General features: G+C 47.3%; 2 protein-coding genes across 3 annotated transcripts in view; both read right to left on the bottom strand.

Moving 5' to 3' along the window:
• Positions 1-1,321: 1,321 nt before the first annotated feature.
• LOC146808771 (uncharacterized) lies at positions 1,322-5,778 on the bottom strand. 2 transcript variants are annotated; one of them, XM_085614236.1, is made up of 3 exons: positions 2,003-4,575; positions 1,621-1,912; positions 1,322-1,507 (listed from the first exon to the last, which is right to left on the bottom strand). In XM_085614236.1, exon 1 carries the CDS (start codon positions 4,423-4,425, stop codon positions 2,566-2,568), a length of 1,860 nt encoding a protein of 619 aa, XP_085470362.1. In that variant the 5' UTR covers positions 4,426-4,575; the 3' UTR covers positions 1,322-1,507; positions 1,621-1,912; positions 2,003-2,565. The 2 variants fall into 2 exon arrangements, with proteins under 2 accessions (XP_085470362.1, XP_085470361.1); XM_085614235.1 differs by having other exon boundaries at positions 1,346-1,507; positions 1,621-5,778.
• Positions 5,779-12,735: 6,957 nt separating this feature from the next.
• Positions 12,736-23,237, bottom strand: part of ERF (ETS2 repressor factor) — a 205,540-nt gene continuing 195,038 nt past the window's right edge. The window contains exon 4 of the mRNA XM_085615587.1: positions 12,736-16,406. Within this exon, the coding sequence (XP_085471713.1) occupies positions 15,127-16,406 (1,280 nt within the window). The 3' untranslated portion in view covers positions 12,736-15,126. The remainder of the gene's footprint in view (positions 16,407-23,237) is intronic.

The following is a 23,237-nucleotide window of genomic DNA, read 5'->3' as shown; positions in this document are numbered from 1 at the left end:
CCCCTCCTGCTTCGCTCGCCCCCCAGATAGCACACACGCAACCTTCCCCTTAATGAGGTGGCAACGCCTCTTCAGTACTCACTCCTTCTCTGCTGCATTTGCTGCTCTGGCTGACTGCCTCCCTCCGCCCCAGGGGTCTCCCCCCGCCGCCAGGGAACAAATCTGCCTGCACTATGTAAGTAGCATTAACCACACTCAAATGTTACAGAAATAATGAACAATAAATATCTTCTGCTCGCCCTCTTAAAATAGTTGTTTGACCAGATCAGAGTAAATCAATGTGTTCAGCATCTGTTGGCGCCTCATTAACATTTATTAACAATGTCCTTTCGGGATGCAGCTTCAAGTGTGGAACAAACTCCTGTTCCCATACCTGCAGTCGAACTTTAGAGGCGGGTTAGTTCTTGCCTTTCCTTTCCCCCTACTAGTTATTAGTTAATATTTACATGACATCGTTTGCGTGATTTACATGCCGAATATTTTCAATGTTCATTTGGTGCACGGACTCTCTGAGGCAAGCCCGGCTTCTCAACACTCGGCTCTGACTCCCTCTATTAACTTGTCGACCACCTCTGATGTTTTACTGTTTACACCCCCGATCCCCTCCCCACTACTATCCCTCACTTCACCTCGGAATCCAGTGTGGTATGCTCTCAAAGGTAGAAGCCTGCCTGCAGCCCTCTGCCCCTCCACCCCCCCTGCTCCCCCAGCAGTGTGCACGTTCAGTGCCAGTCCGCAACGCTCTGCCCCCAGGGGCATGCACGTTCAGTGCCAGCCTGCAGCCCGCTGTCCCACAGCAGCGTGGAAGCTCACTGGCAGCCCGCAGCCCTCTCCGCCTCCACCCCCAGCAGTGTGCACGCTCAGTGCCAGCCTGCAGCCCTTTGCCCCCAGCAGTGTGCACTTTCAGTGCTACCCGCAACCCTCGGCCCCCATGGCATGCACGTTCAGTGCCAGCCTGCAGTCCTCCTTCTCCAGTGGTGTTCCACATGCAATACCGTGACAGCCTGCAGCCCTCTGCCCCTCTTACCCAAGTGGTGTACACGCTTAGTGCAGCCCGCAGTCCTCTGCCCCCCCAGAGGTGTGCCCGCTCAGTGGTAGCCCACAGCCTCTGCCCCCTTCACACATCTACAAACTATTCAAACGTTTCACACCACTCCAGACTTCTTGGCGCATCATTCGGTCTTCTTCCGAAACCAAGATGTGAACGCTTTTCAAACACATTCAGCTGAAAGGGTGCCACGGCAACACTGATAACTATCTTAATTAGGAGGCTAACTTTCAGTTTATTGTAGGATTGCTGTTTCCTTTCACTGCAGATTCCTTTTTTTTTATCCTTTCTTTTTTTCTAAAACAACGTCTAAAGTTAATTCAATGCCTTTGCTAGCTTTCGTTTTACATTTTGCTTACACAAACATTTACATGTAAAAATGCAAGTGCAGAATGCTTTACTCTCTATTTTGCTGGCATAGTAAACATGAACTCACCATAACAAGCATTTGAGCTTGAGCTATTGGCACTGTAAATGGCAATGCCTTTTATTTATGTGTGGGTTTTTAAAACATAAATAAAAGGCATTGTCATTTACAATGCCAATAGCTCAAACTCGTATAAATGCGAGACCTATTGCAATGCAAATGCTTGTTTGTTTTGTTTTGTAGCCCAGGTGGGCGTCGACGTCCCACCATTTGGTGCACTTCTCGGGACGTCGTCCTGCCTCCTGCGGAAGTCCCACCTCGGGGCACCATCTTCGGATTCTTTTTATTTATTTTTTTTGAACCCTAGGCAATTTTCAGTATTTCTTCTCAATCATATCCTTTCTCACATTTCTTTTTAAGTCTCCTTTTGTTCGCCATTCTCTGTCTTTCCCCCCTCTTCTCCATCCTCATCTTTCTGGCAGAGGTGGGTGGGTTCGCTAGTGAATCCAGAAAGATCTTCAAGCTGCAAAACTACACCGACAGGTAAGAAACTATTCGTTTTGCAACGTGAATCTTTCTGGATTCACTATGCTGTGCATCGATTTTGTAGCGGTTTGTCACTTTTGTGGCGGCTGGGTGGAAGATGAGCGTTGGTCGTTGAATATATGTTGAAGCACCTTTTGTCCTACTTGTGGTTCCTTGTTCATTTGTATATCCACGCAGTAGTGCTTAGTGAACGTGTGCACTGAAGCCCATGTTGCCGCCAGGCATAGGTTTTGAATGGGTGTGTTTGCCAGAAAGGCAATTGTTGCTCCTTTCTTCCTTGTGGAGTGGGCCCGTGCCCCTTCTGATAGTTCTTGCCCTGCCTGTTTGTGGCAGAACTGTATCGTCAGTGCGATCCATCGCGCGATGGTGCCTTTCGTTACTGGTCTACCCAGGAAGCTGGTTGCGAAGGACACAAAAAACTGCTTAGTTTTCCTGTGCTCCTTGGTTCTCTCGATGTAGTGCATCACCGCCCTTCTAGTGTCTAGTGTGTGCAGTGCCCTTTCTGCGCCTGTGGTAGGGTTCTGAAAGAAGCTTGGTATTTGTATTGTCTGGTTCATATGGAATGCCGACACCACCTTCGGCATGAAGAATGGGTCAGTTCTCATTACGACATGGTTCTCTCGATGTAGTGCATCACCGCCCTTCTAGCGTCTAGAGTGTGCAGTGCCCTTTCTGCGCCTGTGGTAGGGTTCTGAAAGAAGCTTGGCATTTGTATTGTCTGGTTCATATGGAATGCCGGCACCACATTCGGCATGAAGTGTGGGTCAGTTCTCATTACGACTCTGTCCTTGCGTATCTGGATGTAAGGTTCTTGCAGCGTTAGCGCTTGCAGCTCACTTACTCTGCGCAGTGAGGTTATTGCCACCAGAAAGGCTGTCTTCATTGTTAGCATTTGAAGGGAGGCCTTGTGAATGGGTTCAAAGGGCGCCTTCATAAGTTCCGTTAGGACTAAGTTGAGGTTCCATGCCGGCGGCGACATCCTTTTTGGTGGCGCTATCCTTTTTGCCCCCTCCAGGAACCTCTTTACAACTCTTGATGTAAAGAAACTTTCACCCGTCTCACCTCGTGTGTAGGCAACAATCGTTGCGAGGTGTACCCTTAGTGAGGATGAACATAGTTTAGCCTTTAGTAGGTGCGTGAGGTATATCAGCACCGTTGATTCCTTGGTCAACTTATTTTGCAGTTTATTTTTCCTGCACCAATGTGTGTACCTCTTCCATTTTTCCCCATAGCATTTCCATGTCGTCGGTCTCCTTGCCTCCCGGAGCACTCGCATAGTGCTTTGAGGTAGCTTAAGGTGTGCGAACTCTAGGTCTTCAGGAGCCATGCCGCTAGGCCGAGGCTCTCTGGCTCTGGGTGTAGAACCTCTCCGTTCTGCATGGAGAGTAAGTCCTTTCTTTTGGTGAACTTGTGTGGTGGTCCCTGTGCCATCTCCACTATTTGTGAGTACCAGGTCTGTCTTTCCCACTGTGGTGCCACTAGGATCAGCGTCATGTTGCTGGTCCTGCACTTGTTGAGTACCCTGTGTATCAGTGGTATTGGTGGAAAAGCGTAGGAAAATGTTTTTGACCAGCTTATCCATAGGGCATTCCCCTTGGATTGTTTTCCTGGTTGTCTGGATGCGAAGCTTTGGCATTTTGCATTCTGGTGTGTTGCAAACAGGTCTATTGTCGGTGTACCCCACCTTCTGAATAGCCTTTGCGTTTCCTGTCCATTGAGCTCCCACTCGTAGGACGCTGAAGTCTGCCTGCTGAGCCAGTCTGCTTCCACATTGTCCTTCCCTGGTAGGTGTATGGCCAGCAGGTCTATTTTGAGCGGGATGGCCCATCTCCAAATCTCCTGCGCCAGGTTGGATAGGGGGAATGATTGTGTTCCTCCCTGCTTGTTGATGTAGAACATCGTTGTTGTATTGTCTGTTTGTATCAACACCTTCTGGCTGTACAGTCTTTTCTGGAAGGCTTCCAGGGCTAGGAATACGGTCTTCAATTCCAGGTAGTTGATGTGTCTGACCGCATCTGCTGGAGTCCACAGACCCCTCACTTTGAGCTTGTCCATATGTGCTCCCCATCCTATCTGGGATGCGTCTGTGGTGATGGTCACCGTTGGGCTTGGTGGTGTCAGGCTTCCCTATAGTTCTGTTCTCCCTGTTCCACCATGCTATCTCTTCTTGCACAGCGTGCGTTACAACCACTAGATCCTCCCAACTTCCGCTTGCTTGTGACCATTGCTGTTGCAGCCATTCCTGCAAAGGCCTCATGTGTAGGCGTACATTGGGAATTAGGTAAATGCATGACGCCATCATCCCCATGATCTTGCTCGCTGTTCTCACTGTCAGAGCTTGCCCCTTCTGGTAGAGGCGCGTCTCCTTCAGCCGGGTCAGTGTTCTCTTGTCGCTGGGCATCACTGTTCTCTGTAAGGTGTTGATCTGTGCCCCCAGGAAGATCTTCACCTGTTCTGGTTCCATAGAGGATTTCCCCCAGGAATCCCAGCTTCGTTAGTGTGTTCGTGACCAGCTGTGCGTGTTCCTCGCATCTTTCGCGTGAACTTGCCTTTATTAGCCAGTCGTCGAGATAAGGGTACACATGAATCCCTTCCCTCCGCAGGTATGCTGCCACTGCCACCAGGCATTTTGTGAAAACCCTTGGTGCGGACTTTAGCCCGAACGCCAAGGTTGTGAATTGGTAGTGTTCCTTGCCGATGGCGAACCTTAACAGACTTTTGTGCTGCCTGTTCATTGGGATGTGCAGGTAGGCATCTTTGAGATCCACGGTGGACATGAAGATTCCGTCTCTCATTTGCAGGAGTACCTCTTGTAGGGACGTCATTTTGCATTTTTGCGTCCTTACGTACTTGTTTAGGAACCGTAGATCCAGGATGGGTCTTAGTGTTCCGTCCACCTTTGGTACCAGGAAGTAGTTTGAGTACACTCCCTTGTTCCTTTCTTTGAATGGTACTGGCTCTATGGCATCCTTTAGGAGTAGCTCTTGTGCTTCTTCTACGAGTTGCACTAGCTCCTGTCCTGAGTGTTCCCTCCTCTTTGGTTCTGTTTGGTGGTTTCCTTTCCGACTCTATGCAGTATCCGAACTGTATGATGTTGAGTATCCATTTGTCTGTTGTTATCTTTTGCCATTCCTTAAGGAAACGTCTCAGTCTGCCGCCTACTGGTGTTGCATGCTCGTTGGCGTTTGGTCTGTGTAACCCTCTCGTCTTGGATCTTTTGTGCTCCACCCTCGGAGGGTTCTTGTGGGTGAGCACTCTTTCCCGTGTGAAGTCACTTTGAGGGGGGGTTGGTCCCCCCTCTGCGTCTTTGGCCTCGTCCGTTCCCCCTACTTCGAAAGGACTGGCCCCGAGGCTGGTACTGCCAGTTTTGTTTCTGCTGGGCCTGCTGCCCGCGATTGTCGCCTTGATGGCCCTGCTGGAATGTTTGGTGTGACGTTCCCGGCTGTTTCCTCCTCTTCCGTAAGGTCTCCGTGTCGGGGTACCTCTTCTCATCCCTCTGAATTGCAGGGCCCCCATGGACCTTGCTGTTTTGTTCTCCTTTTTGAGCTGGGTGAGTTTTTCATCCACTGGTGCCCCGAACAGCGTCTCTCCGTTGAAAGGGGTGTTCAGGATGTTGTTCTGAACTTCCTGCTTGAAGCCCGAAATCCTGAGCCAGGCTTGCCTTCTTTCTGTTATTCCTATTGCCATCAGCCTGCTTGATGTTTCTGCTCCATCCAACGCTGTTTTAAGGCAAGAGTTTTCTATATTCTTTCCTTACTCCACTAGGTGCGCAGCTCTTTGTTGGTATTGCTCGGGGAGGTGCTTGATTAGTTCTCCCATTTCGTCCCAATGTTGGTACTGGTGCCTGTTCAGTAGGGCATTGGAGTTCGCCATGTGCCAGTGCATTGCCGCGTTTCTCTCTATTTTCCTCCCAGTCAGGTCCATCCTCCTGCTTTCCTTGTCTGGAGGTGGTCCAGAGGTTGCTGGGACATTTGCCCTCTTCCTGGCAGTAGATGCAATGATTGAATCTGCTGTGACGGATCCCTTGATGAATGGAGGGTCCTGGGAGGAGTGTTTATATTTTTTCTCCGTCCTAGGTGTGATGGACCTGCATGTTGCTGGGTCCTTGAACGCCTCGTTCCCCTGGTTCATGACACTCTGGAGCATGGGGAGGAACTGGCTCCTAGTTTGGATGGGGAGCAGTGTCTCCAGTAAAAAGTCTGCTTTCGGCTTTTCTTCCTCCAGCTTAACACCAAAAGCTGCAGCCGCGCTTTTGACTACCATATTGTAAGCCCCAATGTCATCTGGCGGCGAAGGCCTCGAAGGGTAAGTCTCCACAGGCTCTTCTGGATTTTCGGCGTAGAGGTCCTGCCACTCCAGGTCCTGTGTTGTCGACGGCGCCGAGCCGTAGTTCGATTGTTGTTCCTCATATTCTTCTCCATCATAGTAACGGTCCTCTTCTTCCTCTCCGGGAGTCTTCGACAGTTCTTCTGCGAACTCCTCCTGCTCCTCGACTTCGACGATGATCGACGGTGGTTTAGTTGGGATAGTGAATTTTTTCATCTTCTTGTCAAACTCCCTTTTCCTTTGAAAGATGCTCTCCATCTCTGCCTCGAGCCTCCTCTTTTTCTTTTCCATTTCGGAGGCGTGTTCGGCGTCGAGCGCTTGTCTTTTCGACGGAGCTTGCGTCAACGCGACCTTATCTTTCGAAGTCGAACGCCCACTTTCTTGGCCTTGCTTCGACGACCTTTGCTTTTCGGCGGTCTTCGGCACCTGGGAGTCCTTCTCGAAGGATCCGCCGGGCCTTTCGTCCTTGGATCCACTCGCGGTTGTCGAAATTGTCAGCGCCGGTGTTCCTTTCCAGGACTTTGACTCTGTTTTTCGAGAGTCTGACTCTGTTTTTCGGGGCCCTGTCGAGGGTTTAGTGCTCGACGTCTCTCCTACCTTGTCAGATGTTTTCTTATCAGTCTCTGCGACCGTGAAGTCATCAGGTCCCTCGGCGACGTGGTCTTCATCGTCGGTGGAGAGGCCCAGTTCGTACAGTGAGTGGGCCTTTCCCTTGCCCTCCATGTTTTAGTTGGCTCTCCTCTGTCTCTCCGTCACCTGGAGCGTCTTCGTTGTGAAGGCCGAACAGGCGTTGCAGTCCTTGCTCTCGTGGTCAACTTGCAGGCAAAGGTTGCAGACCGGATGTTGGTCCTTCTGCGCGTATTTATGGTGGCAGTTACGGCAGAATTTAAAAGGTGTCTTGTCCATTCCTGCGCTCAGTGATCCTGAGTGCGCATTCTCCGTTGGACGTCGAAGATCTCGAGGTTCTCCTCCTTCGTCGTCCCGGCTTGTTGTTCTTCCTTTCTGTAGTCTTCCTCAACTTCTCCTTCGATGAAACTCGTGCTTTTTCTTCGCAAAAACTCTGGAGCTTCACGGTGACGATCCAGACCCATCGGCGGAAAACGCCCCGAGGTGGGACGACGTCACGAGAAGTGCACCAAATGGTGGGACGTCGACGCCCACCTGGGCTACAAAAAAAAAAAAAGACAAAAGAAAGACAACGATTCCGGACCCAATTACCAGACCGTGGAATAATGCACAGCATAGTGAATCCTGAAAGATTCATGCTGCAAAATCTTGTCTTCGACGCCGATCTCACTTGCGGCACATTATGGTTCCTTTCCCCAGTAGAGGGACATTTCCCGTGTGGGACATGTGTAGTATGTCCGCAAACCTCAGCCTCCAAACAACTTGATCTTGGACTTGACAGACCGTGGCTTCAGAAACGCCATACTAACTGTAATACAAAGAATTGTATATACCTCATTATTTGCCCATGCTCTATGAGGTATGTGGGCAGAACGACCCGCCCAGTTAAGATCTGCATTGGGAACCTAAAAGTGCAATTCGATGTAAAAAGACTAACACAAGGCTTCAGAATCATTGCTAGAGCAGAATCACTCAGCTAACAGTCTACACTGGACTATAAGGGATTCAAATCCCTTTTGGTCCACACAAACATTATTTAGACAGGAACAACAATGGGTTTTCCATCTGAAAAGTAACAGGGATGTACTGACGAAGATATACCATGGGTAGAACTGGGCTAACAACTATTCCCATAGATATGAATGACATCCAGGTTTCTATAACATTCTACTGGCTCCATAATTAATTTATCGTCACCCGTGACCAGTGGTACAACCCATTATGTAATGTGTGTTGATTCCACTCTCACTGGTATCTGCATTCCCACTCTTGCAGGATGCACTTTCTCCCATGCCGCTGGCTTTTCAGAGATGGTCATTTTTGCCATACTTTGATTACTGACATTGTGCTTTACACATTATTATTTTAAAATTACACCCTATCCTCTCACAACTTGGTGCTTCAATTTTTATAACTCGGTATCTTACTCTAAAAATGTACTTTGGTATTTGTCACCCGTTTTTGAAGATTTACCCACAGTGACTTTACCTACACATAATCCATTTAGGGGCCGAGACACCATTCAATTATGGCCGCCCCATTTCCCAGTTACTCCGCCTGACTGAGCATGCGTCAGAAACCTCGCCCTCCCAGTCATGATCGGTTCCGGAAACCATCCGGCTTTATCAAGTGCACGGCTTTTCCCAACTATTTCCGGCGATCCTGATCGGAAAGGGCAGGTTCAGAGGCGGTCATATGTGGGGGACACAGTAAGTAGGCTTCAGCTGCTCTTGCCTAGTTACACCTTTGGTTTTGGCTAACTCGGTTTACGGAGCCACCTCCTTCTTTCAGTTTTGGTCCCCTCTTTCACCCGCAATATTCGCTGGCGCGGCCATCCCTTACTGACAGAAGAGTAGGGCATATATCTCGCTTCATTACTGTACCACACTGCACCGCCATACTGCTTGTAATGCACCTATCACTAATTGGACATGTCTTAGCGTACTGTCTGTGGGGCATGTATCTGATGAGATCATTTTATGCAAGCACTATGGGTTGACTGAGAGTAAGATACGAACTTTATTGAATTTATGTTAACAATAACCACCACTGTCACCACTTTCATGGACGTATTCTGGCCATGTTGACCACATATCTATGTAATGTGTATACACGTCTGAACCATAATCATTATAAACTATGCTACCACTAGCCGGGCTGTTTGTTAGGTGAAAACACGTCTGATGTGGTTCCACCTTGCTAACACACCTTTACGCTGTGTATTTTAACAAAGTAATGCGTTTTCTTATATCGGTTTTCTTTCATCATTATTAGTCACTGTTGCATTTGCAACAAAGGTTTAGTGTGACAAATGATCCACTATGAGATTAGCATCCCTACTTGGTTGAGGATACTGTTCTTTCTTGTACTTTATTATTTCCTTGTTGATTTCTTTTTTTCATGTCTCCAGAAGGTTGGGATAACATAAATACGAATAATACATATTCCTTAGGGCGGAGACGCATGCTGACCTTAATATAGGTATGGTGGTAGTACAGGGTGTCTTTTCCTGACTACCACAGTCATCATTTTATATCACCTTATTCACGGTCCTGACGAAGTGCACAGAGGATCCACTACGGACCCACCACTTGCACGAAGCATGTTGACCCCACATCACGTGCACACCACTTTCACGGACTGAGAGCAGCAGGAGCATACTTAACCCCCCCTAGTTATTTGTTGTGCAGGACTCACTCCAGTCCTTAATGTTTTAATTCATCTTCCGGACCCCGGAATAAACTTACTTTGGGGATCTGGTGAGATAATTTTAAGATCACATACACATTTATTTTCACTTAGCCCACACACCCGCATGCACAACCGCAGCACCTCCTAAAAAGATCTCCGCTAAAGAGCCCTCTTGCGGGGCCCGTGGGGGACTGCAGAGCCACCCCCACGAGGAGCATAGCCTGATGATGAAGCATGACACCCGCAAGGGTGTGTGAGAACACTAAATCTGTAAGGAGGAATTCCCCTAACTTTCACTGATCCAACCTATATAATATCTGGACACATTATATATCCAACCAGAATTGGTTGGTTAATATTACTTTTTCCTTAGGCACAACTACCATCCATTTATTTGATACTTTTCAGTAATGTCTGGGTTTAGTAGGTTTTCCTGGGCAGCGGCTGAACTACAGACCAAAATCTGCAGCTACCCATGTTGTGAAAAAGCATGGAAAATGCTGGGTAAAATAGGATGCCTCATGTTCGTGTTTTGAGGTGTATTGTGTCACAGGTGCTAGGCCCAGCCCCACAAGCAGGCCACCATTGTTTCTTCTTTTTTTAAATCAGGAGATAAGTGGCACTACAGAATAGTAGAACATGTGTTATTACCAAAAGGTTTTCTTTGCATTTGTGCCTTCCAAATGAAAGCCAGTGTGTAAGAAAGACGACATTTTGCAAAATGCCCTCAATTACTTGCTAGTATGGGTACCCACAAATTCAGAGATGTATAAATAACCAATGCTCCTCAAATCAGCATCTGGTGTACATTTCAGAAATATATAAGCTTTATATCAATTTTTCACTCTTTACATTTTACAATATGAATTTCTCTCTTTTGGGTACACAGTGAAAAACGACTGTAAGGTGCAGCTCAGTTGTTAGTTCTCGGTACCTTGTTTTTAAAAAAAATTTTTTAGAACCTATGAACCCTATCCCCGCCACCAGAAGATTCTAGCAAACATGCTGGTGTATTACTTTTGCAAATCGGCGACCGTGACAAGAGGTTACAGATACAAACATTGTCAAAGTTTGCTGTTTTTTCCTGTCCATTTTTCAAATTTTTATATTTCAACAGTTACTTTCTTTAGGAAAAAATGGGGCGATCTACACAAATGTCCTTTGGTTGATATATGAATATGGTCTAATTTTTAAAAATGTATTGCTCTCCAGCTTTGTATTGTCCATGGGTTTCACACCTCTTTCCACCACAAACTGGAAATATGGGTGAAAGAGAACAAATTCAGAAAAATTATCTACCTCTTACAAAAAAGCCAAAATGGTTCTCTCAAACAGCACTGAATGATCCTGAAAGTTGGGAAGATGGTGATTTTCGCACAGCAAACCTTTCATTGATGCCAATTTGAGGAAACCAGACACTTTTTGCTGAACACTTTCCCCTCGCCCATTTTTCCCAAACACCATGAGAATCCGTAAACCCGGAGTACCGTTAGAATCCCCAGGACGGTGGGAAATAATTTGGCGTTGACACCTCATGTGAAACAAAATGCCTAAGTGCGAACTAGCCCCAACAGCCAAAAGCAACTCAGCAGTGGGGTGAAAAGACCTCAGCAGTTAAGGGGTTAAAAGCTCCAATTTGTAAGAAATTCGGCACACCAGGACCAACAGTGGAATTGGAGATATGGAAGGAGACAAAGTTCCCTTGCGTTTTCACTTTGGATAGAGAGTGGCAAGATGGGGTTGAGTCTTCTTTGCTTTCTTGCGCTTACATTTAAACTTTGATTTTGACTTAATGGAGGACTGTGACTGCGAAGTAGACCTCTCATGGGGCGAACAGGACTTAATCAAGGCCCTCTACTTCCTTATGCTCAGTGACATAAAGCTTAGTTTCCTGGTCCTGGATCACCTTTGGGTGCATGAGGGCAGACTTGTCATATGACTGAGCCGTGCCCTGAGCCCAAACACCAGAGACACACCTTGTGCAGGTCCATGATGGACATTTGCTTTCTTCAAATGCAGCATGGTTTGAAACCTGTAGTCTGAGTAGGTGACCTAGTTCTCTAGCACACTGGATCAGATGGAAGGCGAAATTGGGAACAGAGTTCCAGTTAGGTTTTGGAAGAAGTGGAAAGAATGAAACTAACGTCAGCAGGCAGGTGTGGTGCTTATACAAGATCCGCTCGGTCACTCCAGGACAATAGGAGTCAACGTGGAGGCATATGGCGCTGCCGATCAGCACACTGCAACAATGCTAGTGAGGCTTTCCACATCCAAATGCTAAGGTGAGGAAACTGTGGTTATAAGTATCCATCAGAATTTACATGTTTTAGTGATAAAATGAGGGGGGGGGGGGGGGAGGGGGGGAGGTCAAAGAACAAACTCTTTCTCCCACAAGATGGAAAGTTGGTGACAGAAAAGAGATGTGAAAAAAGACTGTAAAAGTGATCTAAAAGATGTTCAGAGAGCTTAATTAAATTATGATACACAGAAAAAATGAAACCAAGAAGAGTTCTGAGATCCCACTCACATAAGGTGGAAAAAAGAACCAACTATGAGGTAACTGACTTTGTAGCAATGAAGAAATATGCAAGTGCCTATTGGATTAAAGGGACAGCATGCCATTTTAGGTTATACATTTTTTAAAATCCTATCCCTATATAAGTGTTCTAGGGTTCCAGCAGAAAGAAGCTAAATATTCTAACATTTATGACTATCAATGAAGATCATGCCATGCAGAAGGAGGGCTTCTGCATGAAAGAGTTGGAAGGCCTACCATTTGCGATTCACTGCACAGAAACAGATTGTTATGGTGGTTGACAGCGGTTTATGAGGAATTGGGACTTCACGATTGGTTGCTTCAAATCACATGGTTGTTTATGTCATTAATCCGCTAGGGTCCAAGTAATCTGGGAAGTTTTGTTCAAAAGGTTTAAGCTTTGTAATGTTGGCTTCTAGTTTGCTAAGAAAAGATCAAAAATATAATTCTTGCCACCATTCCTTAATGCAATCCAAACTTTCTTGAAAGCTAAGAAATTTGCCACTGTCTAGGACTAGATAAGGTTAGAGCACATCACCAGAATGATATAAATGCCACCGATCAAAGGTTTAATACAGGCACACTTCTAAGCCATAACATTTCAAGAAAATGTTTTATTGTTTATAATACATTTGTAAAATTCAGATGACTCCTGTATACATTTACAATATTTTAAGTAAGGCTTATATTTTAAGATGAAGTTGTAACTAAGCTGCGTGGAGAGAGATTTCAGGCCTGGACATGGTTTCCTTCCTATTTGTTTGCCTGAACTCAACGAAATGCTCTGCCTCATTCTCTCCCTCCCTTCTTCTGCTCACGGTCCTCTTTGGGCAGAGAGGGGCTAATTCTTAAACTCTTGCATTTGGCCACTGGAACTAAATTGACATCAACGCTGCGCTCGAAAGTGAACATTTCCAGATAGTTTAGAATTAGTTCTTAAAGGCATACTTTCCAGAACGCCAAACAAAATAATGAATGCTTTAGAGGTACTGGCATATAGAAGTGTGCTGTGGCTGAGAGCCACAGAAGCACAATTACCAACGAAGAATATGTGTCCAGCAAATCATGGGTTCTAAGCTCAAAGACAGCCCAAAGGACACTTGCCTATGGTAAAACTGGGCCACATGGTTAACATTTTGGTGGAAACCAAGCTCTCAAAATGTAAATTAGACCATCAAGTTTTAAGGAAACCAAGCACTCTTAAGAGCTAACTGGATAAATGCCATACTAGCAGGAATACACAAAGCGGTCTCTGTTACGATACACACATCATAACACTAAGTGTACAAGCAAGCATCAAAGAAAAAGTGGATGTGGAAGGGAGACTGGAATTCTAGATAGAGAGCAGATTTGTGGTGAAGTTTAACATTTGGTATTCTTGCAAGACAGTAATAAAGGCAAATGGAACCATTTTGGACATTAATTACTTTTGCAACACAGTCTATCTACCCAAATTGATCTTACATTCCGCTAACACAGAAAATGAAGGAGTTTGAATGCGACACTATTCCCTGAGCATCAAGCCAGTGAAAAGCAGTAATGCTCTAACCAATGAGAGGCTGAGGTATAAGTGTTGGCCCCTAGGCACTGCTAGATGTCCATGATCCCTATAACAATGCTCAACCCTCTCTGGACATATGAGGTAATCCATTTCAAACAGCTAACTAGACTTCTTGGTTTAGCACTTGTCTTAGAGAAGACAATACCTAATCTTGACAGGGAGAAGCAATTAAGAGTGCACTCAAAGTCCCAGACAAACAGGATGAGATAACAGGTTCCCCGGGCACACTTGGTTACCTACATTTGTAGTTGGTCTTTCACAGGCACTTTACACTACAAGTAGTCTTGAAGGTGCCTAATTGTATCCTGCAACTTTATAAGCACCACGCTGCAGAAATGTGAAAAATCAAAGGCAAAAAAAATATTTCAGGTATGCAAGAGCACAGATCGGTTCTCAAACGTGCATTGCAATCGCCTCATATAATGCAGGAGAACTAGAACAGTGGCTGCTCCAACCTTAAGCTGCTTGTCTGTAGAGCTATGGCAAGAAGTTCAAATGCAGGAGACTCAATGGCGCTCTGCAGAAGTAGTTTATAGAAAAAGGTCTTGCGAACCACCAGAGCACCATCGTTACGTGCAGGTTACAGGCACTGCTCTTCAACTGGTTACAATTATACAAATTCACAACTCCAATCCTAACTGGAGATTGAGAAGACGTACAGAGGAAGCATATTCTACGTTGCAAGAATCCATATACTCCTGCTGCCAACCCACTGCACCTTTAAATACACTACACATTTCCAAAGTAATACTGGTTTTATTCTTCCTGCTTGTTTTGATCTCATGTTTTTACAAATCTTTGGCTACTTTAAAAGTTAAGCCAGAATTAACCTCATAATTCTTCTCACCCTATGAAGAAAAATAACATTACAAAACCCACGTCCTTATTTTAGGTCAATTAAAAAAAATATTCACAAGAATCAAATGAATTCCACATTAGTTTTTTGTTTAAACAAGGCAATTATGAAAGATGTTTTTAAAACAACCATTTAAAAACTTTCTTACAAAAAAGTATATACCTGGATACAGTCTCAAAAAACTGAGGAAAATATAGTTCCACTTCACCCTCCTCCCCTCCCCACCGATACCCCTAGTGAGAGCCAAAGGATAAGGTAAACAGCGGTAGAAAGATTTCATATACTGAATATAAAGCTATGGACAACATATATAGACAAGAACAGAGGTAGGGCTGGAAAAAATGAAGGGGAGGAGCAGGTCAATGAAGCCTGAGGAGGTTTTGACAGTAATGATTTAAAAAAAAAAAAACACCCACAGCCCATTTCCCTATCTGAGATTATAAGGCAGCAAAATGTGTTACTTCTTCAGTCCGTTTCAGTCTCCATTTTTCCTCAATAAACCCAGAACATGTCTTGCCCAAGCAAGAGGGAACTTAGTCAGAGGCCACCTGGCCTGGAGATGGCTGGATTAGGAGTCCCTGTTCTCCAGAGAGAGCTCGGCTGTGGCTCTTTGGAGATCTGTGCTGACACGTCGGACTGGCATGTTCTCCTGAGCCCCTTCACGCTCCGCCTGGACAGTGCTGCTCAGAGACTGCTTCCGGGCAGGGGAGCAGGGTCTAGCCTCCAGCGCCTCCTCCGCCCGGACTTTCTTGTCATCAGACTCCTCTGTGCAGGCCTCCATCCGCTGATCCTCGCTCCAGCGCCGCTTGAAACGCAGCTTCAGAGGGATGCACTTGCCACTCTCGGCTCTCTCCTCTGGCTCACGAAGGATCTCCAGCCCTCTCTTTTCCCAGGAGGCAGCAGGAGAGTCATCTTCCCTCTTTAATAAGGGAGGTCGCTCCTCAGGCACCTGTGGCAAGGGTGGAGGTGGAGTCTTGAACACTTCCTCATCACTGTCACTGTCCGTCACCTCTACGTTCAGATCTTCATCAGACTCCATGTCTGATATCGGCTCCACTTTGATCTGTGGCAGTCCCGGGGGCAAGCTCGTGCTGGCATATTCAGAGGAGTGGAAACAACTGCTGCTACCCGCCCCATCTGCTTGCCCAATTCCCTGCTTGTCCCTGTTCTTTCTTCCCAGTGGTGGGGGCTGCAATTTGAATTTAAACGATGTACTGTCTTCAGGGGGCAGTTGCAGGGGTTTCTCTGGCCGCTGAGGTTGGGGTACCACAATGCTGGGGTAATGAAGGAAGGCCCGGGGGCTTAGGTGATAGTTATAGACACTTTGATGATGAGCTTGAAGGTATCGCTTCATGTCATCTGTGTTGAAGGAGAAGTGGCTACCTCCAGGGTACATGGGACTTAACGTCGGCGACGGGGTGTAGTTCATGTGGTTGGGTGTGAGGGGGAGAGCAGGAGAAAGCTGGGGCGGGAGGAGACCACTTGGAGCACCCATAGGTGAGACGGGGAACGGGCTCAAGGGTTCAGGGACTCTTGAACGGGGATAGACTCTGAAGATGCTCTCGTGGGCCATGCGAGCATGGGATGGGAGAGGCGGTCCACGGAAAGAGTTCATTTCAAGACTACGCCGCTGCTCCTCTGCGATGCCCTCTTCCACCTCAGAATTGGCGGAGGTCCCATCACTGCAGTCACTGACTGAACCGCGGCCAAGGCGGCGGGCCACTGATGAAAACATCGGAGAGCGCAAATCTTCATTGGGAGACAAAATGTCAGAGGGTGTCGAAGGCGGGAAACGGAAATGAGAGCCGCCGGATGGCACAGGTGGAGCACTCTGGGGGACGGGTCCACCTGGAAGAAACAGAAAAGGGTTAGTTAAACAGCCATTCCAACTCCTCTCTCATCAGAGATCAGCTCTTTCGTAAAGCTAATGTCCTAAAGGGAAAGCGGTCTTGGAGACAGGTAGTTTATGGAGAGCTCCATCTTGGGTATTTTAAGAAATATTACATATGCAGCAATGGGAATCTAACTTGTACTTCAAAAAAGGCATGGTATGCAGCATAATGCGGCACAAACTGTTGCAGTATTCTTTCACCGTTTTTCATTTTTAACGCACATAAAAACTAAATGTTTCACCTCATTAGGTCTTGTTGAACATTCAAGTACTGCAATCCACTACTGAAGGGTGGCCAGTTACCCTTGCAATGCGCCTGCCACTGCAAAGCACCACGTGTAATCTTTGATACATTTATGCTAGATTTTTTTTATTTTTATTCAGTAATGTTTAAAATATGCAACTTATGGACATGAAAAGCGTTGTGACAATTAAGCAGAAAATGCAGCAGCATTGTCTAATCCGAATGCCGGGTTTTATACATCAAAATACTTTTTTTAAACTATCATTATACTGATAAACATCACAAGTGCAAATAAGGAAGGGGGCTGACAATAGAGAATTACAAAAATCGTTTTCAGGTTCTTAATTACAAAAACATTTTAATGTGTCTATGAGAGTCTAGTAGCACAATCAAGGTAGTGGTGGACAAAATATGTACAAATAATCAAAATTCACTAAGAGAACAAAGAAAGTGTTAGACAAATCTTAAGTCCTACTATACATTAAATAAAATACAAATCGACCTGTCAGTCTGTACAAATCGTCAACGCTTTGGCCCTCCAAATATCTTCAATCTGACCATTTTCAGGACTAAGGGCCTTATGTAGGTGGGCTGGCATTTACCACTTCATAAATACCGAATCATGAAATTCTCCCCCTACATCTCAAAAGCCAAAATACCGGTCGGTAACGGTATAATTACCGAAAATCGGCCGTTACCGACCGGTATTTGGCTTCCTACATGAGGCCCTAAGTGTTTTCATTCAGTTCAAATTAGATCGAATTTCCTAGGATATTTTAAAACCATCTTATACCAAGACTGCAATCCCATTAAAAAACCTAATGCAGAATGCCAACCATCTTAGGTGACTGGACCAAGAAAGGGGAACTCCTTTCTGAATTCCTGAAAGTGCAGCCACAAGCATGCGGGATGGCACTTCTCAGTAACTGCAAAAAGATGTTTAAGAGGCCTTTATATTTAAACCAGCTTCTACCCTGGGTGTTACCAGCTTCCTTGGGACAGAAGCACCTGGCTGACGTAAACTTTCCAACTTCAGGTCTCGATGTCCCACAGGTATCCATCCGGTGGTGGTAAGTTAGCACTGAGGGATCAGTCCCACATCTAGGCTGCACAGCAGAACAGACTCTTCTCTTTGGGGCCAGCTGAACCCTCGGTCCATCACAGCTGCCAATGATTAAACGCAGCCTCCCTCAGAAGGGACAACCGTGGGTGCCGAAAAGGAAAGTTACTTCATGTACAACTGGGCTCTAGAACTGTTGAGAGGGTAGGATTAACTGGACCAGTCAAACCTGGTTCTTCCAGCTGCTTCGCTTTTTGGAGTGCCCTCCCTGCCAACTGCTGGGAACCAGTTGTCTCCTGACTAGGCATAAAGCAGGATCCTGCAACACAACCAGACCTTTTAACCACTGCAGTTCTAGATTTCAGACACTCCGGCCTGTCCTTCGAGGGGGTGAAGGTGTTGACGAACTCTAGAGCGACATTTATCAATGGCACAAGTGATTTCAGATAGAGATTATACGCACAGCATTGGCAGAATGGTATGTAGGATTCAGACACACCCAAGGTTCAAGTCAACGGTAGTGTCATGACCACAAAATGCTTCTGTCAGTGTTGCTTGAATCACCCAAATCTAGGGCAGAGGTGCCCCTACATATGCTGAACGTCAAGAGAGCACTGAGACTCTACAGCGATAGAAATAAAGCACGTGTTACCCAGCCCGTCTGCGAGGAAATGCCCATTTGGTATGGTCGGACCCAAGTTTTTAGACTGATTCTGCTGGTTTTTTGACTCTGAGTGCCCGTGAAGACTACTAACTAGACCTCAGTGCCCTTGCCCTTACTCATGAACTGATATGTTGAAAAGTCCCTAGTAAATGGCACGCAGGGCATATAAATTGGGAGAGTTACCACGGGGCTGCAGCACTAGTTGTGCCGCCCTGGGTGGGATGAGTAAAACGGGACTCCCAGCCCGACATTTGCAGGCTGGAAGAGCAGGCTGGAAGAGCAGTTGAACTGCTGGTCTGACGGACATTTAAAGCAAAGGCAAAGCCAGACTTCCCCCTGGTATATCTGTTAGTTACCCTTAAGACAGGGGCCACATATCTTATGGGCAGGACATACACTTTACATGTTGTGATAGTAAAAATCGGTAAACTGACGTCTTTACCATGAAAAAGCTTGGTCGCCCACTTGGCGAGTGCTGAGTTACACGCCGACTTGTCAGCTGTACCAACTCTGGAACAGTATGACCAAGGCAGTATCACGTAACTCATTACATTAATTCCGACTTGATTCTCAGGTTGAAATTAATATAAAAAGTTGTACTGGGCAACTTTAATAAAGTTGCCACTTTTTTGCCTTCAGTCCCCTGTGCCCATTCTGGTTGCGCACAGGGTCCTGCAGCAGAGGCCACTTTCTGCCCTCCTGGGGAGACATGCTAACGAATCCCAGCAAAGGATAAAATAGGGACATGTTCAGGGAGGAGGTGTTACCTCCCTCCTGTAGGAAGTCACATGGGTGTTAGCCTCAAAGGTGAGCTTCAAAGGAGAAACCATATTTGAAGGCCAAATGGGTTCAAACATGGGAGAGGGGCTGCGCCATTGTTCAGGGAGACAGGCTGGAACTTGGGACAAGAGAGGTGAAACAAGTTGGTAAACCAGTTTTCCAGGGGCGTGTAGCCCCTTTGTTAGCCACACCCATAGGTTTGGCTAGGTAGCTACTCACGCCGGGAGAGACGTAGGAAGCTGGCTCTGTGTATATTATACCAAAGTAAGGTATAGTGTACAAAGAGTCCAGGGTGTCCCCAGAGGTATAGCAGAAGCTAAATTAGTTAAGTACTAACAGCTGTCTTTGTGGTAGTGTGGACGAGCTGTTACGCTTATCCAGAGGGTGTGTTAAGCAGTTATTGTATTCACTCACTCAAGACTGATAGCACACTCGCAGGGACTGAATCCAGACCAATCAGGTGAGTATAAAAAAGGTATGCTTATGATTTATTTCTAGAACCAAGCAGGACTTGACACAGGTTAGTAAAATATACTGTCAAATGCAAGACTTGACAAGGAAGTGAAGTTGTCGTTAAATTTGCAATTGTTACAGGTTTGTATTGGCTTTTAGATTACTTTTGGATTACATCAACTACTCGGGGTGGTATGCCTAGATACCACTGCAGGGATCTCACAATACAAGTTAAGAAATATTTTTTTAGGTTTGCAGTTTAGTTACTTTTTCTTTCATACCAAGTTCAGCTCAACGCATCATTTTCAGGGACAAAACATCACAACATTGCTTCCTATGGGGAAAAAGTGTTAACGGTTCCCCAGGTAAGTAAAAGACTTGAGAGTGGGAGTTTTGGCGGTTGGGGCCAAGGTTTCCAAAGGTCTAGATAGGCAGTCAATTCGCACGACCAGCGGCCTTGGGGCGTCCGGGTGTAGAGGCCCAATGTCACACAACGGGGCATTCGGTCAAGGACTACTTAAGAGCAGGCCACTCAGGCATGGGAGCAAAGCCCCTGGGGGTTATGGTGAGCACCGCAGGAGCCAACAATTAGCATAGGAGTTGCATCACCAGAGGCACTGGGGAGGCCGGGTGCAGTGTTCCAAGATGATGAGGGGGGCCCTCTGGATTCTAGGTCAGGATTATGCTTTTCTTCCTCCGCTTTATTGTTTACATAAATCTCACAGCAGCCAGAAAAGCAACAAAACGTTTTTTATCCCAGCAACATAGGGAAAAAAAAGCATTTGAAAACGAAAATTTTGAACAAAGTCTGAAATCGACTACAAATCCCATGAGTCCACTGGGAACGTCACAGCCGAAGTCCTTCCATAGTGTCCATTCAGGGTAGATAGTTCCTCCATATTGTGTAATCCCCTCTTTCTTCGCTGCTTCGCAGTCAGTCAAGTTGTGTTTTCCATTTTCTCAACTAAATTGCTTACGGTGTGTATCTTTGTTATTTAGCAAGAGCGGGGCACAATTGCAAGCGCTGCTGTACTTGTGTGGGTTTTTTTTCCCCCACAGATTCCCTTGCGGCCGCGGGAGCGTTCTTCGCTCCTTACGCGGCCGCCTTCATTGTTTCCCCTGTGCTTCTGAAGCCCGCTAGGAGGAGCTCTCTCGTCTCGCTGCTCCCGCGGCACGGTTCCCTCAGATGAGGGGCCTCACTGCGAGAGCTGCTTCACCGGAGCCTTGACCCCCTGCCTCCACACCGCACACGCCCTTCGGGGTCAGCATCACGCCCGTATTTCACTTTTCACGCCCCGCTGGGGGTCTGTATTGCGGCTTGACCGTGCGAATCGCCTGAGGGCCGGTCTGGCACATTTTATACCTGGAGCGCGCTGTGTGGCGGCTGGACCCTGTCAGTGTGCTGAGGGTCGACACGCTTTGGGGCCAGTGCAGCCACCTTAGCGGTTTCATTCCGCGCCAAAAATTCAGCAGTCCTTCGGTCTTCTCACATAGGGTTTGGGCTTTGCCAACCTGATAGTGCCTTGGGGGTTCACTCCGTGTAGCCTTCTAATCCAACAACTTGCAGCTGGTTTGGGGGTATTTTGTTCCTTTTCCCTTCTATATAATGGAGCAAGGTGATTTTTATGAGGAGGAGGAAACCCATCAATATCTCCCATATGATGAGGAGTTCTTTAATGTAGTGGATAACTCCATATATACAGGTGTGTCAACGAGGTGGTAGGCCCCATGGAAGACCGCCTGTCAAACTGCATTGTTGTGGAGCGCGCAAAATTGCTGCAAGCCCATTTATGGGCCCCGGTTCCTGCCTCTGCTTCGATACCTGGGGAGGGTTCCCCGCCCCCGAAGAAGTGCTGTAGTGAAGGTGGGCCTGAAGGGGCACAGGGGGTGGACAAAGATGCCTTTGAGCGCCTTAGAAGCGCTTTTTTGGCTAAGGCAGCCGCCCCCACCCCTGCGCCGCTTACCGCTCCGGAACCTTCTATGTCCGCGGCGCCAGATTCCCCATCTAATAACGGGGTTTCACCGGTAGACACAGATGATGAAGAGGGGTCTTCCCGTTCATGGCACCCGGCGAATTCTTCCACCACGTTACCGCAGGATAGTACGGGCATGCTGGACCCGGATGAAATCCTCCATCCGCGGTCCGCTGTCTGGACGCCGGGGGACAAGGTGGCTAAGTTTGTGACGGGCCACCTCCGCAAGAGGCGAGAGGGTGTCTGCGAGCGGAATGTCCACGGACCACTTTAGAGGGGAAGGTAGCCTTTACCCCGGAATTAGATTCTAAGATGGACACCTTCTTAGCCAAGTATATGAAGGACCCCCGCAAGGGCATTGACCGTTCCTGGCGCTCCTGTCGGGATAAACTGCTGAATGCCATAGGGCCCATAACAAAAATTCTGGATATGGCTCCACCATATCCCCTGACGTCCTGTCGAATTGGGCTCAAAGGGTGGTGATATTTTTAGGTAACACCAATTGCGACCTATCGACAGAACGTCGGCGTTCTCTCCTCATCAAACTGGATCCCAAGTTGGGCAACTTGGCCTCTTCGGAGGCGGGAGCCGTGGTGCAAGGGGGCCTCTTTGGGGACCCTTTTGTGAAAGAGCTGGGAATGTTTGTGGCCACATTCCCCTCGTTGGACAAGGCCCAGTCCAACATTAAAAGGGTCTTCCAGCACCGTTTTTCCCAAGGAGCCAGTCTCAGTAGGGGTCGTGCGACTGGCTGCGGTGGACAGCAGAGTACCAATGGGGAACAGGGCTCCGGGCGGGGGCAGTACAACTCCACCGCCAACTACACAAATTTTTACCCCACCGGGGGGGCAACGGTTCCGAGGCCAAGGCGGCTTCAAGAACAACGCCGGCAGTGGTGGCACCAACGGTAAGTGTCATACCTGCAACGTAGGTTCGTATCGGGGGCCGGCTAGCGACCTTCAAAGATGCTAGGGCAGAGATTACATCAGCTGCTTGGGTCTTACAGCCCGTCTGCAGGTTTCACATAGATTTTTACGATCTTCCCCGCCAAGAAGGGTTTCCACGATCTATCATTTTTTCCTTCGGCGGATGCACAGCTGATTGACAGAGGTGTCCGAACTGCTCCTCAATGGGGCCATTTTTATCGCTCAGCTCTGCATCCAAATGGTTTCCTCAGCAACATCTTTTTGGTGGACAAAACCGATTGAGGGCGACGCCCGGTAATCAACCTCAAGGAATTCAACGGGTGGTTGGTTTACTGACATTTCAAGATGGAGGGGATTCATCTCCTCCGGGACGTGCTTCTCCCGGGCGATTGGATGGTCAGGCTGGACCTGAAGGACGCTTACCTTGTGGTCCCCATCCATCCTCCACATCGGTGGTTCCTACAGTTTTGCTGGAGAAATCAGGTTTACGAGTTTACCGCCCTTCCGTTCGGCTTTCATCAGCGCCTTGGTGCTTCACAAAGGTGCTCCACCCAGCAGAGGAGTTTCTAAGAAGCCAAGGTGTTCATATGATTGTGTACCTGGACGACATCTTGCTCATGGCACAGTGCCCCAGGAAGTTGGTTTCTCAACTGCAGAAGATGGTGTCCCTATTGCAGGGCTTGGGTGTTGT

The sequence above is a fragment of the Triturus cristatus genome, chromosome 7 (genome assembly GCF_964204655.1).
Source record: "Triturus cristatus chromosome 7, aTriCri1.1, whole genome shotgun sequence".
NCBI classification, from domain to species: domain Eukaryota; kingdom Metazoa; phylum Chordata; class Amphibia; order Caudata; family Salamandridae; genus Triturus; species Triturus cristatus.
Note: the sequence above shows the minus strand (reverse complement) of the source record. Positions and strands in the feature narration are given on the sequence as shown.